General features: G+C 43.0%; 1 protein-coding gene across 4 annotated transcripts in view; it reads left to right on the top strand.

Moving 5' to 3' along the window:
• The first annotated feature begins 745 nt into the window (after window positions 1-745).
• TULP4 (TUB like protein 4) overlaps window positions 746-15,745 on the top strand; it is a 29,232-nt gene continuing 14,232 nt past the window's right edge. The window contains exons 1-10 of one of the 4 annotated variants that reach the window (XM_085879963.1): window positions 746-1,099; window positions 1,285-1,346; window positions 1,630-1,897; window positions 1,999-2,127; window positions 2,293-2,457; window positions 8,613-8,796; window positions 8,944-9,081; window positions 9,200-9,363; window positions 9,633-9,857; window positions 15,407-15,692. In XM_085879963.1, the coding sequence (XP_085736089.1) occupies window positions 1,646-1,897; window positions 1,999-2,127; window positions 2,293-2,457; window positions 8,613-8,796; window positions 8,944-9,081; window positions 9,200-9,363; window positions 9,633-9,857; window positions 15,407-15,692 (1,543 nt within the window). In that variant the 5' untranslated portion in view covers window positions 746-1,099; window positions 1,285-1,346; window positions 1,630-1,645. The other 3 variants (XM_085879973.1, XM_085879982.1, XM_085879988.1) reach the window with 3 other exon arrangements.

Raw genomic sequence — 15,745 nt, 5'->3', positions numbered from 1 at the left:
GTATTGTTGATATATCTGTGTTGTTGTTAATTCCATTGTTTGTTCTGTGAGGATGTGCATTGTTCATGTGTCTGTGTTGTTGTTAATTCCATTGTTTGTTCCGTGATGATGTGCATTGTTCATGTATCTGTGTTGTTGTTAATTCCATTGTTTGTTCCATGATGATGTGCATTGCTCATGTGTCTGTGTTGTTGTTAATTCCATTGTTTGTTCTGTGAGGGTGTGTATTGTTGATATATCTGTGTTGTTGTTAATTCCATTGTTTGTTCTGTGAGGATGTGCATTGTTCATGTGTCTGTGTTGTTGTTAATTCCATTGTTTGTTCCGTGATGATGTGCATTGTTCATGTATCTGTGTTGTTGTTAATTCCATTGTTTGTTCCATGATGATGTGCATTGCTCATGTGTCTGTGTTGTTGTTAATTCCATTGTTTGTTCTGTGAGGGTGTGTATTGTTGATATATCTGTGTTGTTGTTAATTCCATTGTTTGTTCTGTGAGGATGTGCATTGTTCATGTGTCTGTGTTGTTGTTAATTCCATTGTTTGTTCCGTGATGATGTGCATTGTTCATGCGTCTGTGTTGTTGTTAATTCCATTGTTTGTTTTTATTGATTGTTATTATTTGAGTCAAGTTGAGAGGACACGATCCGAGTCGTCGAACTCTCGTCCTGCAGATAACGGATATTTTTTTTATTTATTTATTTATTTTCACTTTCATGGTGCTGCGACCGTTTTCCGTGCTGCTGTTGGTGCCGGTACTGTACAAGTGCTGCGCTCGTACTTTGCTGTACTCGTATTGGCGCCGTTGATCCTGTGCTCCTTCCGTGTTTCGTGCTTCAACTGCCGTACTGATATTAATTCCCGTGCTTTGCGATCGCCGTGCTGCAGCTGGTGATTTGGCGAGTGCGAACACTGTGCTGCTCGTGCTGTCGTGCGGCGGTGTACTGATCCGGTGCCGTGCGCAGGGCCGGGCGGCGGCCGCGCCTCCACACGCTCGTCCCGCTCGTCCCGCTTCTCGGCAGCGAATCGGCGCCGCAAGGATCCCGAAAGGACTGCAAGCCGAAGGACCCTCGTCCCTGGACCATCGATCGGACTGGCGGTGAGAGAGCTCGGCGGCTCTCGACTAGATTCCCGTGCGGAGGGCCCGCGACAACATCCGCGGAAAGTGTCCTCCTGGCTCGGCCGTTCCGTGGGCCTCGAACCCTTCGGACGTTCTCTCTCTCTCTCTCTCTGTCTCTCTCTGCCTTCCCTGACATGACGTCCGTCCCCGCGTGTTTCGTGCAGGAAATGAGGGTGGTGGCGCTACCCGTGTGTGCAACGAGCGGTGCTGTGTAACGTCACACCCGGTGAGATAACTGCGCCACAACAGCAACATTCGGCGGTTAGTGGTTCCACCGGCAGTGTGGCGGTCGAACAGTCCGGTTGTGGAATTGCGGTGTGACCGTGGTGGGATTGCGGTTGCAGGGGAGTGGATTGCGCGGCGGTGATACCACCGGGTCTCTGGGAGTCTGGACCCTCGAGTGAAGAGTGGTTGTATGAAATGTTAAATGTTGTTTGTGTTATCCGTTCAACAATCGCACTGCATTGTTAGCCGCTTTCAAGGTGCCATCTTCACGACGGTCGTTCCAGGTTCCTCGGCTTGATCATGTTTGCGGCTTTGGAACGTGCACCGCCCTTGACCAGCGACTCTTTCTTGCTGGCCGCTTCGTGGAAGGGGTGTGTGCCACGAAGTGAACGAGAACGTGCGGTCTGCCGGTGTCGCTGCCACACCGAGGGTTGGCTCGCCCTGGGCACGGCGCACGGTGTCGTGGGTGTCACCTACAGCAGCAGTCGTCCACATAATGACCGTCCGCCTCCGACGCGTATCAACTTCAATCTCCGTGGTCATAACAGTGAGGTGTGTTTCGTGCGTGGCCGTACGTAGCGGCCTTACGGTTGTCCCACAACGATTACTCGGGACGAGTTCTTGAAACGACTCGTGCGGTTGTCCTTTTACAGGTGGTTCTGGTTCGCTGGAATGAGCCTTACCAAAAGCTTGCCACTTGCGATGCGGACGGGGGAATATTTGTTTGGATCCAGTATGAGGGTCGCTGGTCCGTGGAGCTCGTCAATGACCGCGGTGCCCAGGTACCTTCAATTCTCCTCCTCTGCTCTCTTCAATATGTTATAATTTTTTGATTTATTTAAAAAAAAAATTAATGTTGTGAAGTGTGAGTATGATGCAGACATGTTGAAAATTGTGTTATTTGTTGGGATCGTGTCCCTTATCCTGCCATGTGTGCGACTGGCCAGGTGAGCGATTTTACGTGGAGCCACGATGGTACGCAGGCGCTCATATCGTACCGTGATGGCTTCGTCCTCGTCGGTTCTGTGAGCGGTCAGCGTCATTGGTCCTCTGAGATCAGTTTGGATGATAGTCATATCCTTTGTGGTGTCTGGACTCCTGATGACCAGCAGGTGATCAAAATGCTCTCACTCTTTGTTCGCGTGCACTCACCTTATTTTCCTTCTCCTTAAAAAAAATGCAGCACCGTTCTCGGATATGTCGGCGACGTAGTAGCAGTGAACGATGGACGCACTTTTGACGATTGCCGGGAAGAGATATGGTCCAAAAATAATGAGGGTTCTTCACAAAGAGAATCGACGTGTTGAAACGGTGTCCTTTTATTTTTAGACGTGGGAAGCTCAATAAATAATTTGTGACTTTAAAACAAAAGTGTATAATAAAAATAAGATTTGTTTCCATTTGCAAACGTCAGGATGCCCTCCATGCGAACTGTCGTATTCTGAAGGAACTGATCGAGGGTAGATACAGGGCACAGGAGAATCCAGAATGATTTGTGCAACATGTCAAGTTGATGTGATATACCAAGCTACAGAATCCACGGTGTGATCTAAAGGTCTCGAAACCAAAATGCACAAACTGAATTGTACAACAATGCTAAAACATGATGACGACACCAACAATGATTAATGAAATATAACGTACCCCTTTGCACAAATTTAGAAATGCTGGATTCAGTAGATTCAGTATCTCTGAACGTACTAGTACATCCAAACATAGTGTGCGATAGATTTTGGTAGATCTGCAACGTAATATGTCGATTTGGTGGAATGAAGAACAAGTTTTTTTTGTTTTTTTTTGCTGGTTCAGGCTCCTGTTAATGGCTTTGGTAGATGTACCGGTGTAATATTTAGATTATAGTAGATCTACTTTATAGCACATAGATTCAGTAGATCTTGCTTACAAAATTTATTGGTTGGTTTTGGACACAACTCAGTAAAGTATGAAAACAGGAATGATCATTTTAATTCATATTTTATTACCTTGATTTAACGTTTTTATACTTTGCTTTGTATTGATTACAAGTGTGGTGCATGAGTGTGAGTGGTGGCTGTTGAGAATGGTAGTTATTTACTGATAATGTTTGGTGCCACAGCGTCGGACCACCATCGTGACCACCCAGGAATTCTCCGGCCTGAATAGGGTAAAAGTTATGCACCTGCCGTTTGGAGAGGTGTTTGGATTAAAGGGTCGAAACAGAGATGAAGAATGGTTCCCAGCTGATTATCCGAAGGGCCGTTGAATCAGTCAGTCAATTACAAAGAGAAACTAGAGGGGGAGCACTCTGAAGAGTGCAAAACCTCTGCCACCAATACTGCTGGGTCACTTAAGTGAACCTCATATCCTATTCATTGTAGGTCAAAACGGATCAGACTCTACTGAACCACGATTGAATAAACTAAACTAGATCGACGCGCATGGAGAAATGCCAAAAAAATAAAATCGAAATTATTTTGAAAAAAAAGTTGCAAAATTTGTTTTTTTTTTCTCTAACAACTTTTTTTGTTGTTGTTGGAAATCACTTAAAACATGTAGAAATGCAAAAACAGAAATTCAAATATTTTTTCAAAATGGCCGCCATAGCTGCCATATTGGACTTTGGACCAAGTCCAAAATCTAATGGCATGATCCTTGGACCATTACCTAATCCCCCCACCAAGTTTCGTCGAAATCCGTCCAGGAGTTTTTCCGTAATACTGTTCACAAACAAACAAACAGACGGGTGAAAACAGTAACCTCTGTCCATCTTCGATGGCGGAGGTTAACTCGAGGGGGAGCACTCGGGAGAGTGCAAAACCTCCGCCGCCAATACTGCTGGGTCACTCAAGTGAACCTTATATCTTATTCATTAAATATGATGTCAACAGTGCTGACAGAGTTATAATTCTTCTCTCCATTTTTTTTTGGGGGGGGGGGGGTTGGAAATCACTTAAAACATGTAGAAATGCAAAAAAAAGAAATCAAAATTTTGTTGAAAAAAAAGTTGCAAAAATTTTTTTTTTCTCCAACAAATTTTTTTGGGGGGGGTTGGAAATCACTTGATATAGAAATGTAAAAAAAAAATTTTTCTCTAACAATTTTTTTTGGGGGGGTTAGAAATGAAAACATGTAGAAATGCAAAAAAAAAAAATAAATTTTTCTCCACATTTTTTTTGGGGGGGGTAACAATTTTTTGTGGGGGTTGGAAATTACTTAAAAAATGTAGAAATGCAAAAAAAAAACTTTTCTCTAACAATTTTTTTTGGGGGGGTTGAAAATCACTTAAAACATGGAGAAACGCAAAAAAAAAAACATTTTCTCTAACAATTTTTGGGGGTAACAATTTTTTTGGGGGTTGGAAATTACATGTAGAAATGCAAAAAAAAAAAATTCTCTTTTTTTTTTGGGGGGGGGGGGTTGGAAATCACTTAAAACATGTAAAAATGCAAAAAAAAAATTTTTTTGTCTGACAATTTTTTTTGGGGGGGGATCCAAAAACACCACCAAGTTCAAAATTTAATGGCATGATCCTTGGACCATACCTAACCCCCCCCCCCACCAAGTTTCGTCAAAATCCGTCGAGGAGTTTTTCCGTAATACTGTTCACAAACAAACAAACAAACAAACAAACAGAAAGGGGTGAAAACAGTAACCTCCATCCATCTTCGAAGATGGCAGAGGTTAAGTAATTGTTACCTCCGTCACCGAAGGTGGATGGAGGTCATGTTTTCACCCCTGTCTGTTTATCTTTGAGCAGGATATATCAAAAAGTTATGGACGGATTGGGCCGACATTTGGTGGACAGGTTGGGCGTGTGACGAGGACGAATTGGTTTGATTTTTGTGAAGATCTCGATCCAGATCTCAAAATTATTGAAGTGATTCTTCAGCAGAGAGATAGAGGCAGAGAGAGGCAGAGAGAAACAAATGAACACAGAGAGAGAGAGAGACAGAGAGAGAGAGAGAGAGAGAGAGAGAGAGAGAGAGAGAGAGAGAGAGAGAGAGAGAGAGAGAGAGAGAGAGAGAGAGAGAGAGAGAGAGAGAGACGGAGAGAGTGAGAAAGTGAGAGAGTGAGAGAGAGAGAGTGAGAGAGACGGAGAGACGGAGAGACGGAGAGACGGAGAGACGGAGAGACGGAGAGACGGAGAGACGGAGAGCGAGAGAGACGGAGAGCGAGAGAGACGGAGAGCGAGAGAGACGGAGAGCGAGAGAGACAGACAAAGACAAAATCTATATATCGCATGGTATTTCAAAAAGTTGTGGATGAGTTGTGACAAAATTTGGTGGATTAGTTGGGGAGGTGACAAGAACAAGCCAATTCGATTTTGGTTAAGGTCCCCGGATCCAGATCCGACCTTTCAGTGTGATACAAAACGTAAACTCTTTCGACTGGCGGAGGTGTGCGCTCCAGCGAGTGCCATTCTCGGTTTCATTGTGATTTTTGAATATTTGCAGAAATGAAAGTTTTCCTTAAGGCCCAGTCACACCTTGACGTTTTAGCCAGCGATGGCAACGTGTTAAAATTTATGTAAAACGCTGGCTTACGTTGAACTTTTGATGTTTTTTTTTAAAGATTCGGACGTATTCATAGTGACTTGGTCTTATGTGTAACGCATTGGTAACTACACAGAACGTTTCGTTGTGTTATAGATAACTTATACCAACGAATGCTGAACCTGTTGTCGGCCTACACAACCGATGCCCAACGATAGTCTAACTCAGGCATAGCGCGTTGCACGCATCGCCGACGATGTCGTGACGTAGCCTATTAAAAGGCTGACGCACAACGATTCGAATCATAACTGCCGTAGAAATGGAAGGGTCAAAATCGCGGTCACACCTTGGCGATCTTGCCAGCGTATGCCGACGTAACAAAAAGTGTGTCTAAAACGTTGGGGCACGTCGAATACGGTATGGGTAAGTTTGGTATACGTGAGTACAACGCTAAATACGCTATCATAAGTCGTAGTAAGTAGAGTACGTCAAGAAATTTTGAACATGTTCAAAATTTTACGACGTACTCGGCGTATGACACACGTTCCGCATGCGATGGGGATAAGTTTTACACACGATATGTGGACGCTTACACACGTCCACAAAGGCTACTTATAAGCTACTCATAAGTCGAAACACGTCGCGGTAATGTCTTTTTTACGCGAAACTTATTTCTAACTTATGTTTGACGTGCTTTGAACCAATTCTTTACGTAGTCCCAACACACATCGACGTATGTAGACGTATTCCAATGACGTCTTCCGGTCGACAAAAAAAAATAAATGAACGTGTTTCTAGCTTACAACTGCCATATAAAGACGTGTTCCCAGCGGTTTTGGGAATTGGTATATAAAAATGGTGTTCATAAAAGGGGAACCCAACAGTGTTTTCGAGTCCTTTTTGAGTCGATGTCCATGTCAGCAGTAACAGTATCAGTATCAGTATCAGTATCAGTGTTAGTATGAGTATTAGTAGTAGTTTGTTCATGTTGGCAGTAGTAGGTGGGTGTGAGGGGGAGGGTGTGGGTTATGATGGATCGTCCTTGCGTCCGCGTGTCCACGGGTAGGTTCATAGGCTGCCACTCAACGATTTAAATGGCTGCATCTCCACTATTGAAAGTAGACGCTTGCGCTCAACAATTGGATTTTTTTACACTCAACGACTTTGAAATGGTACCACTCAGCTAGTTTCATTGTTTACAATGAACGATTTAAATTGCTGTCACTCGCCTTTGTTTTTTGTTTTTTTTGTTTTTTTTTGACGCTGGGGTTTGGAAATTTGAAGCGTTTCTTCTGAACGTGTTAAAACGCTCAAACTCGACTATTTTAAATAGACGCTGCCGATGGACAATTGGAATCATAGCCAAGCTAGACATCGAAGTGTGAACATCCTCGTCATGCCGAAGAAAAGTTTGAAGAATGCTGCAAATAAGTGTCCTGGCCGTGGCCGTGGACGCTGACGCAAGGACGATCCATTATACCGACGTCTTTCAGCCTATGAGTAACTTAAAAGTAACGTCTGTCGACGTGTGGCAACGATCGCGTAACGTGCCAACAACACATTAATCATAGGTTAGAAATAAGTTTCGGGTACGCTAAACATTACCTCGGCGTGTCTCAACTTATGATTAACTTACAAGTAGCATGTGTTGACGTCTGTCAACGATCGCAGACCGTGCCTACAACTTGTGGCCAGCGTAGCGGAACGTGTGAGTCATACGCCGGCATGTGAAATTTCAAGCATGAAAAAATTTGAGGACAACCGAAAAGTACAACGTTTAAAGCCAACGTACAACGACTTATGGCAACGTACAACGACGTATGCCAGCGTGCTCTCAATGTTATCAAAACTTACCCATAACGTATTCAACGTGTGCCAGCGTTTTAGAAAAAAAATTCAAAAATCGGCATACGTTGGCTAAAACGTCAAGGTGTGACCGGGCCTTTAGGAATGGGTGGTTTGATTGGATTGTCTGCCTTTGTGGAACTAGTTGTTTGAATATTTGTTTATATCGGTGTTCAAAGTGTTGTACGAGTTCAAGTTGAAGGAATTTTTCAGCTTTGTCTCATTGGCCTTTCAATCCAAACCGATTGTTGTATTTGAGCCTTTGTTAATTCTTTATTATTTTTTTATTTTCTCATTACAATCTGATCTATTGATGGAGACCGCCGCGGCATCCTCACCAATTGTGGGGCAGCTGCATTTGTCATAAAATATAAATAATCCATATATGGGGAATTTATCATTTGGCCAGGGTACCAACATCAAGAACTGCTCTCTTTGAAAGATGCTCTAGGATTTGGACATGAACAAGTCATGCAAGCAGACTGGGCATCGAACTCAACGTCCTCACTGAAGGATTTTGTCCTACATGATGCAGTGCCCCACTGCTGGCACGATGAGCAAGATATTGCATTTCTGGCTGTTGTTTTGTATTGGGAATTAATGTTCAATATCCATACGGTTATTTTGTCGAAAGGTACGTAGTGTGTATCGTGTGGACATTCGGGGAAGTTCTTATTGTGACAATTTATTTGCTATTTTCGGTTACGTGGCATTACGTTTTTGCTCTGTGGGTGCTTTATTATGGTTATTGCTTGTTTCTGGTGCAAATTGAGAAGCTGTGGGATACTTTAATGGCGGAGAAAAAGCTTCTTTATGTTTGGTAGATTCTCATATTTCTGTAGTTTCTGCCCCACATAGTGGCAAATAAGCTCCAGTAGTTTCGGGGCTGAATCTTCTTGAGTTCTAAAGGTAAGGTTTATTCTCACAAGGTCTTCGCATGGTCTGTGCAGGTACTGTTTGGGACGTCAGATGGACAGGTGATCGCCATGGACTGCCATGGACGTATGCTTGCCCAAGTAGTTCTGCACGACTGTGACAGTGTCAGGGCCCTAGCTTGGAACCGCCCTGCCTTTCACATAGGAGACACGAGTGAGAGCGAGAGCGATTCGGACGAGACAGGTCCCATGGCACCGGGTTGGTTACAGTCAACATGCCACTTATAAACACAGTGATAAAGTAATGATACAACAATAATTATAATAATGTAAGAAGATGAACCAAGACCACATTTGCGATTGTGATTTGTGGGGTGTTGTACCTTTTGTTCATGTCTCCTAATAGAGAGTCTGGCTGAGATTTCTCCTGCCGTAAGGCCACCTGGCCCTGCGTTGCTTACCGTCACTTTTGGCTGTGGAGACGTCGCTCTTATGAGTGGTTATGACGACCTGACACCTACGCTGCTTAAAACTGGTCTGAAAGGTAAATTAGGTGTTGTGGAGAAAAGAATTCCTGGGAGAGTAACCAGCCTTATTTTGCGTCTAACCTTTCATTCAACATCTGATTAGTTGTTTTCATCCCTCTTCCTATTCCCCCACAGATGTTGTGGCCCAGTGGAATGCTACTGGGGATATCCTAGCCGTGGCTGGAGTCGAACGAGGAGCTTTGGCTCCAGACATGGGGCCTCAGGTCAACCGACGACATCCAGTCAGATTTTACAGCTCCTCCGGTTCTCTCATCTCCTGTCTTGACATCCCCACACAGGTAGATGGAACTCTCACCTTGCCTCAGGATGCTAATTTTGCTCAATTTTGAATTATCTCACCTGTCCTGCCTTTCTTTACCCTTATATATGTCCCATTCCTTAAGTTTTACTTTTAATGTCAAAGAGCCAGGTGACATCACTTCTCCAACTTGCGAGAGTAACTTGGTAAAAAAAATAAAAATAAACCTTTCATTCTTTGACATGATTTGTACATTCCTCTTTGCATCCTCAGATGGTTTTCTCTTATTTGTTTTCCCAATAACCTCAGCATGCCATTTCGGCGCTGTGTTGGGGACACAGGGATGAGCGGTTGTTCATTGCGGCGGGTGCGTCCTTACACGTGGCACGTGTCCAGCCTGGTGTGCCTGGCCTCCAGCTCCTTTGCCGACGTGTACTGGCCATGGCGCTGCATGACGAGCGGTCTCTGTCACGGCTCACTTTGCCACCACGTCTTGCATCAGATCTCCAACACACTTTTGCCGCCACGATAAAGGTGTCTTACTCACTTGATCTCCACAGAGAATTTTTTCTTTTTTTTATGTTGAAGGCTACAGGCACGGACTGAATAGTCCTCATCGAGGCCAAGCCTTAAATAGAAGAACTGCATGAATAGAAAAGTAAGAAAAGAGAGAATAGCCTCAGAGTTTTTGAGAAAGAAAAAAAAAATCTGCTTTTTGAAAAGGGGGAAGGTCATAAGTGTTTGGGAAAACATGAGAAGGTAAAGAGTTCCAGAGTTTGGCAGTGGAGGGGAAGAAACAAACATCGTAACGGCCCACCCTTGAATTGCCAATGGCCACACAATAATCACGTGATGTAGTGGCTTGTCGAGTATTCCTTGGTCTCGCTAACGGTGGAGGTACACAAGCAGCAAGTTCTTGCGAGCAGAAACCGAAGTAATATAAGTAGAAAGGAGAAAGAGAGCCTACTATGCGGCGTAATTTGAACGGGTCAAGTTTTGAGGTCACATTGGTCGAGTTGACAAGTCGAATAACTTTGGATTCAATTCTGTCCAGTAAGTATGTGGAGCTGGAACCTCCCCAGGTGTGAGAGCATTACTCTATACAAGGACGAATCAATCCTTTATATAGTTGGAGCAACTGTTCAGAGGAGAAGAATCTCCGACATCTGAACAGGACTCCGAATTTCTTCGAGGCAGACTTAGCTATTTGCGTAATGTGTGGATTGCAGGATAAATTTGATGTTATAGTGATACCAAGTAAATTGATTGTATCACACTGGTGCAATTGAAGAGCATTCAAAGGAGATTGGAGAGTTGAGAGGAGTTTTATAGAGAGAGGGATGAGCAGAAATGGAGTTTTTTTTTTTAAGCATTAAATTTAACTTGATTACATTTTCCCCACTGGGAGATCTTGTCCAAATCCGAATTTAAAGAGGTGGCTGTGACGAGACCAGATGTAGATCGAGTGAGGAAAGACGGAGCAGATGGGAAAGACATGGAGGAATGTAATGTTGAGTCATCAGCGTACGAGTGCATTTGGTTATTTGTGGAAGAAAGAAGGTCATTGATAAAAAAAGAAGGAAGAGCGTTGGAGACAGAACGGAACGCTAATGCTTATGTTGCTACTTGTGTAAGTACTGACGCAACGGGGTTATGTTCCTTTCCGTGACATAGCAGAGCCTGCAGGCCCCTTCTTCCACATATCCACAATACGATATTGCAAGGAAAATGTTTTGCAATCCTCTACACGATCGGTCTCTGAGTTTCACATTTTTCATGCAAGGGAAGTAACAAAATAAAAGCGAAGACGTTTGAATCGAGGCCAGAAACGTACTCGTGTTGGACACCAATTTTTTTTGGCCACCCTGTAAAATTCTTGAGTACATTGCTCACGGTGCAATGAATAAATATACAACCATAATGTGCTGTTGGACAATAACCGTTATGCTAATGACACCCAAGTTGTCACAAAATTCTGAAGATCAAATCTTCGCACACATCTGAATTTTAATTATGGATCAACGTAAACTAACTACAACCACAATATGGAGATAACTGTTATGTTAACATCCAAATGTCCTCGTTTTTTTTTATTTTTTTTTAAATGAGCCATCCCTAGACTCGGTGGCATAACGGTTAGAGCGTCCGCTCAAAGTCTGAGAGGTCGGCGGTTAGATTCTAACCGCGGACGAGTGATAGCGAAGACTTTAAAAATGGTACGTGCTGCTTTCTTGCTTGACACTCAACATTTGAAAAGGATACAGCATGGACAAACAACCATGGATTAGCATGCATAGGTAGGAGGAAATGTCTCATTAAATTGCCCCAATTAGTGCAGAGATAAAAGAGACATAAAGATGGTGTTGCTGGTACCCAGAGGGCCCCAGGAAGTTATCACTTTGCCCAAGCTCAGCACCTGTGTTTTCTCAAGTCAGGTCTGGTGTTTTCTCATGTATTTGTCTCCATGTCTGCGTGTTATTTGTGTTGCAGCTCCTCCATGAGCCTTAGACCATGTTCTAAAACAAAACAAAACATGGTGGATATTATTTCTCCACATTGCGACTCCTGTCTAGGTGTCTTTACGTCCTTCACCGAAGGTGGTCGGAGGTTATGTTTTCACCCCTGTTTTCTGTTTTCAAGCAGGATATCTCAAAAATATTATGGATGGATTCAGATGAAACTTTGTGGATAGCTTTGGTGTGTGACGAGGAATAATTGATTGGATTGTGGTGAAGATCCTGATCCGGGTCCAGATACTAGAATTTTAAAAATGATTCTTCAACATTGAGAGAAAGGGCCAAAACTATATCTAACCTGATGTCTCAAAAAGTTATAGATGGATGCCGATGAAACTTGGTGGGTGAGTTGGTTCGGCGACAATAACAAGCCGATGAAATTTTAGTTCAGGTCCGAATCCAGATCCAGCCTATCAGTGGGATACAAAATGTTAACTGTTAAGCGTGGCAGAGGTATGTGCTCCACTGAGTGTCGTTATAGTTTTAGACTCTGCATCTGCACTCCCTGTTGTCTCCAAATCTTACTTTGTCCATCTTCACAGCAATACCAACACTTGTACCTGCATTGTCCCTGAAGCAAACCCAGTAACCTCAACATGCTATCTCAGCACTGTGCTGGGGTCTTATGGTGATGTCACAAAAGGATTATCACAGTTTGTGGATGAAATCAACAGGTTGTTGATTGAGGTATTCTAACTTTAGTCTACCAAACACACCCATCAGAGCTTGAACAGTTATTGCCAGCATCGTCAGCTTCTTGCTTCTCATGGTGGTTAGCATACTTCAACCAACATCCTGTTGATTTCATCCATCTTGCTACCTTTCCGCTGATACAGATCGACACTAGCCATCATTCTACATATCATAATTTGTCCTTGCTTGTTTGATCCTGCAGATTGTTGGCTACTAGTATAATGTGGCCACCAAATTGATGATGCAAGACCTCAGACAGCACCATTTTACTACAGTCCTGGCTCGCATGCCCTGGATTTCAATATGTCACGGTTCAATTCGAAAACCTTAACTCATCATTTTAAAGCCACATGTGGACTGCCTCGAGCTTGCATTCATACCCCGTTCCTCATCTCCACGCTTCAAAACAATGGACCAAAATATATCTGCACTGTAAACTCATTGAAGTATTTTAAATTGGTCGTTAATTAATTCCTATTTCAAGATTCTTGCATACTTAAGTTTTTATAATGATATATATATATATATATATATATATATATATATATATATATATATATATATATATATATATATATATATATGTAATGCAGTACTACCCTCCCTCAAATCCTTCTATAGATTGGCTTGAAATGATCAGTTGCTTTAAAAATACCACATTATTATAATTATTATTGGTACAAGTGAAGAACCCATCCTTATAGATGGGTTGATACCCCAGAATTATGGATGGGATGACTTGTAATACTCCTACATGACTCCTACCCCCCCACGGTGAGCGGTGCTATACGGTACACATTTACATGGAGATAATTACGGTGCTCTCCCACTATGAACTCCTGGGACGATGAATTGTTTTACCCCTTAAACCCCACCACCGAGTACAACTTGGTTTTAAACTTGTTCCCTCCAATGGTTCAGGTGTGTGTAGAGGTCAAAGAAACACAAAAACAAATTCACCAACAAACATATCTCAAATTATAGTAGGATTATCATTATTATTTTTATTATTATTATTATTATCAATAACCTTCTTTATGTTCTACTTCTTTCTCTAATTTATGAAGAAATGCTATTACTGGGAACGGTGTTTTTAGAGATATAGCAACATTGTTGGTATTATTCGTATTTATGATTGGAATAATAATAATAATAATAACATTTCCTCCATGGAATAAAAAGCCCTGTTAGATTATTCCGATACTCCTGAATTTATAAAATATAATGTACTCTATCCCATAAAAAACAGATCATGTAGAAAGGATGATGTAATTGTTGAAGGATTGTTCATTCCAGTTACCGTTTTGGCACGAGGGATGTGCAGAACACCTGATTGCAAGTTTTCACGCAATGTAATTTCCTCATGCAATAAACGTTCAACTCATGCACCCTTAGGTTTTTAGAGGTGACTGACACGAGGTATTCTGAGCAGATTCGTAAGTCTTTCCAAGACACCAGCATGTGGATCATCCAAAAATAACACCATGATTACATTATTTAACAATCCGTTACAATGTCTGTCAGAAAATTAGAGGAATCAAATTGTTGGGCACATTCCAGCAGGGTCTTCCATTCGCCATGTTGCAAGCTCTTTAACATGAGGAGACAAACTGTTTGTGACCTCTGAAGATGTTATCAAGCCACTCGATCGAGATGTGCCAAGAAGTGGACTTCCCAGAATGGCTCTCCCCACTCAGGACCTTTACTTTTGCATGACCCATCTACTCAATCGGTTTCCAACTGTCAAGAGTTCTGCAAACATTCTACCTGGACCTCGCAGGATAAGGGGCTACACCGTCTTGTGGCACCTCTGTGATGCAGGGATTCATACTCATCCTGTTTCGCGTCCAAAACTTGCAGCACGACACATCCAAGCATGCTTGCAGTGGTCAAATCGGCATGTTCGATGGATGCAGAGGCAATGTGCAAGTGTTATATTGGTGATGAATCCAGCTTTCTCCTTGTAAGGCATGATGGCCATGCGCAGGTCTGCAAAAGATGCAATAAATAATATGCCCCAGTCTTTGGCCAGGAAGCTGCAAATTTTGGATCTGGACGTCTCATGATGTGGGGTGGTATTGCTGAAACCTTTCGCACCAACTTGATTTGTATCCATGCCAATCTGACGGCAGATCGATACATTAATGAGAGCCCCAGGAAGTTATCAACATGTGTTGCCTACCCTTCAACAACATGGTCTAGGAATCATCTTTATGCACGATAATGCTTCTGCTCACAAGGCCATTCAAACAAGGAATGTTATTGTCAAAGCCAATGCTGATGTCATGACATCCTGGCTAGCCATCTCACCAGATTTAAATCCATTTGAAAATCTCTACAATATTACTGATCGTCATGGTCAAACCTTGCCAAGACAGACACAGACCCTCGATGAGCTGGAACAGTAGCTGATCCGGCCATGAAATGTCATTTCCCCAGGCTCAGATTTGAGTGCTTATAATATGGTCAATGTGATGACGGTGCAATGCAGTGATTGCTGCCGGAGGTGAACAGACCCAGTATTGAGATTGTCACTTCCACGTTGGATTCCTATGTGAAAACATTCGCCACAACACAGCATTACACAATTGGATCACAATGGGATGAACATGTAATCATTTAGTATTTATCTCTAGAGGTTTGCACCTCATCTGTTTCCCATGATGTCACGTAGATAAATCGCAACAACAATCACATAATCCGAGTTTTTTTTTTTATTGCGGAGAGTGCACTGACTGTATATGTTATTGATTTATGTGAGTAACCTTGTGTGAAGTACAAATTAGGTTACATTTGTTAATTCTAACTTGGGGTGTCGATTTAAATAGTGAATGCAATCATCATTAATTATATTCTCATACACATCCTGTTCAGCCTCCCATTCCTGATCCCAACAACTTGCGTGACTTTGTGAGTTTCCCACCGCTGGGACGTGAACGACTGCACTGCACGATTCGACGTCTCGACGATGGGCCTGAGGGGCCAGGAGCTACAGGAGGCGTGGCAGGAGTCGGGACGGGGGTCAACAGCGGAGGAGGTCCAACTTACGTGTTGTACCTCGAACACCTTGGTGGATTGGTTCCGGTGCTCAAAGGGCGTCGTGTCAGCAAGTTGCGCCCAGAGTTTATTATCCTGGATCCTGGGTCAGAACCACGAGGAGGTGAGAGTGTCAGACCAAAAGATGTGGGAACTTGCACTCCCTTTCCTTTTGTC

Source organism: Eptatretus burgeri, chromosome 1 (genome assembly GCF_056783735.1).
Source record: "Eptatretus burgeri isolate ZD-2024b chromosome 1, Ebu_testis_v1, whole genome shotgun sequence".
In the NCBI taxonomy this organism is placed as follows: domain Eukaryota; kingdom Metazoa; phylum Chordata; class Myxini; order Myxiniformes; family Myxinidae; genus Eptatretus; species Eptatretus burgeri.
Note: the sequence above shows the minus strand (reverse complement) of the source record. Positions and strands in the feature narration are given on the sequence as shown.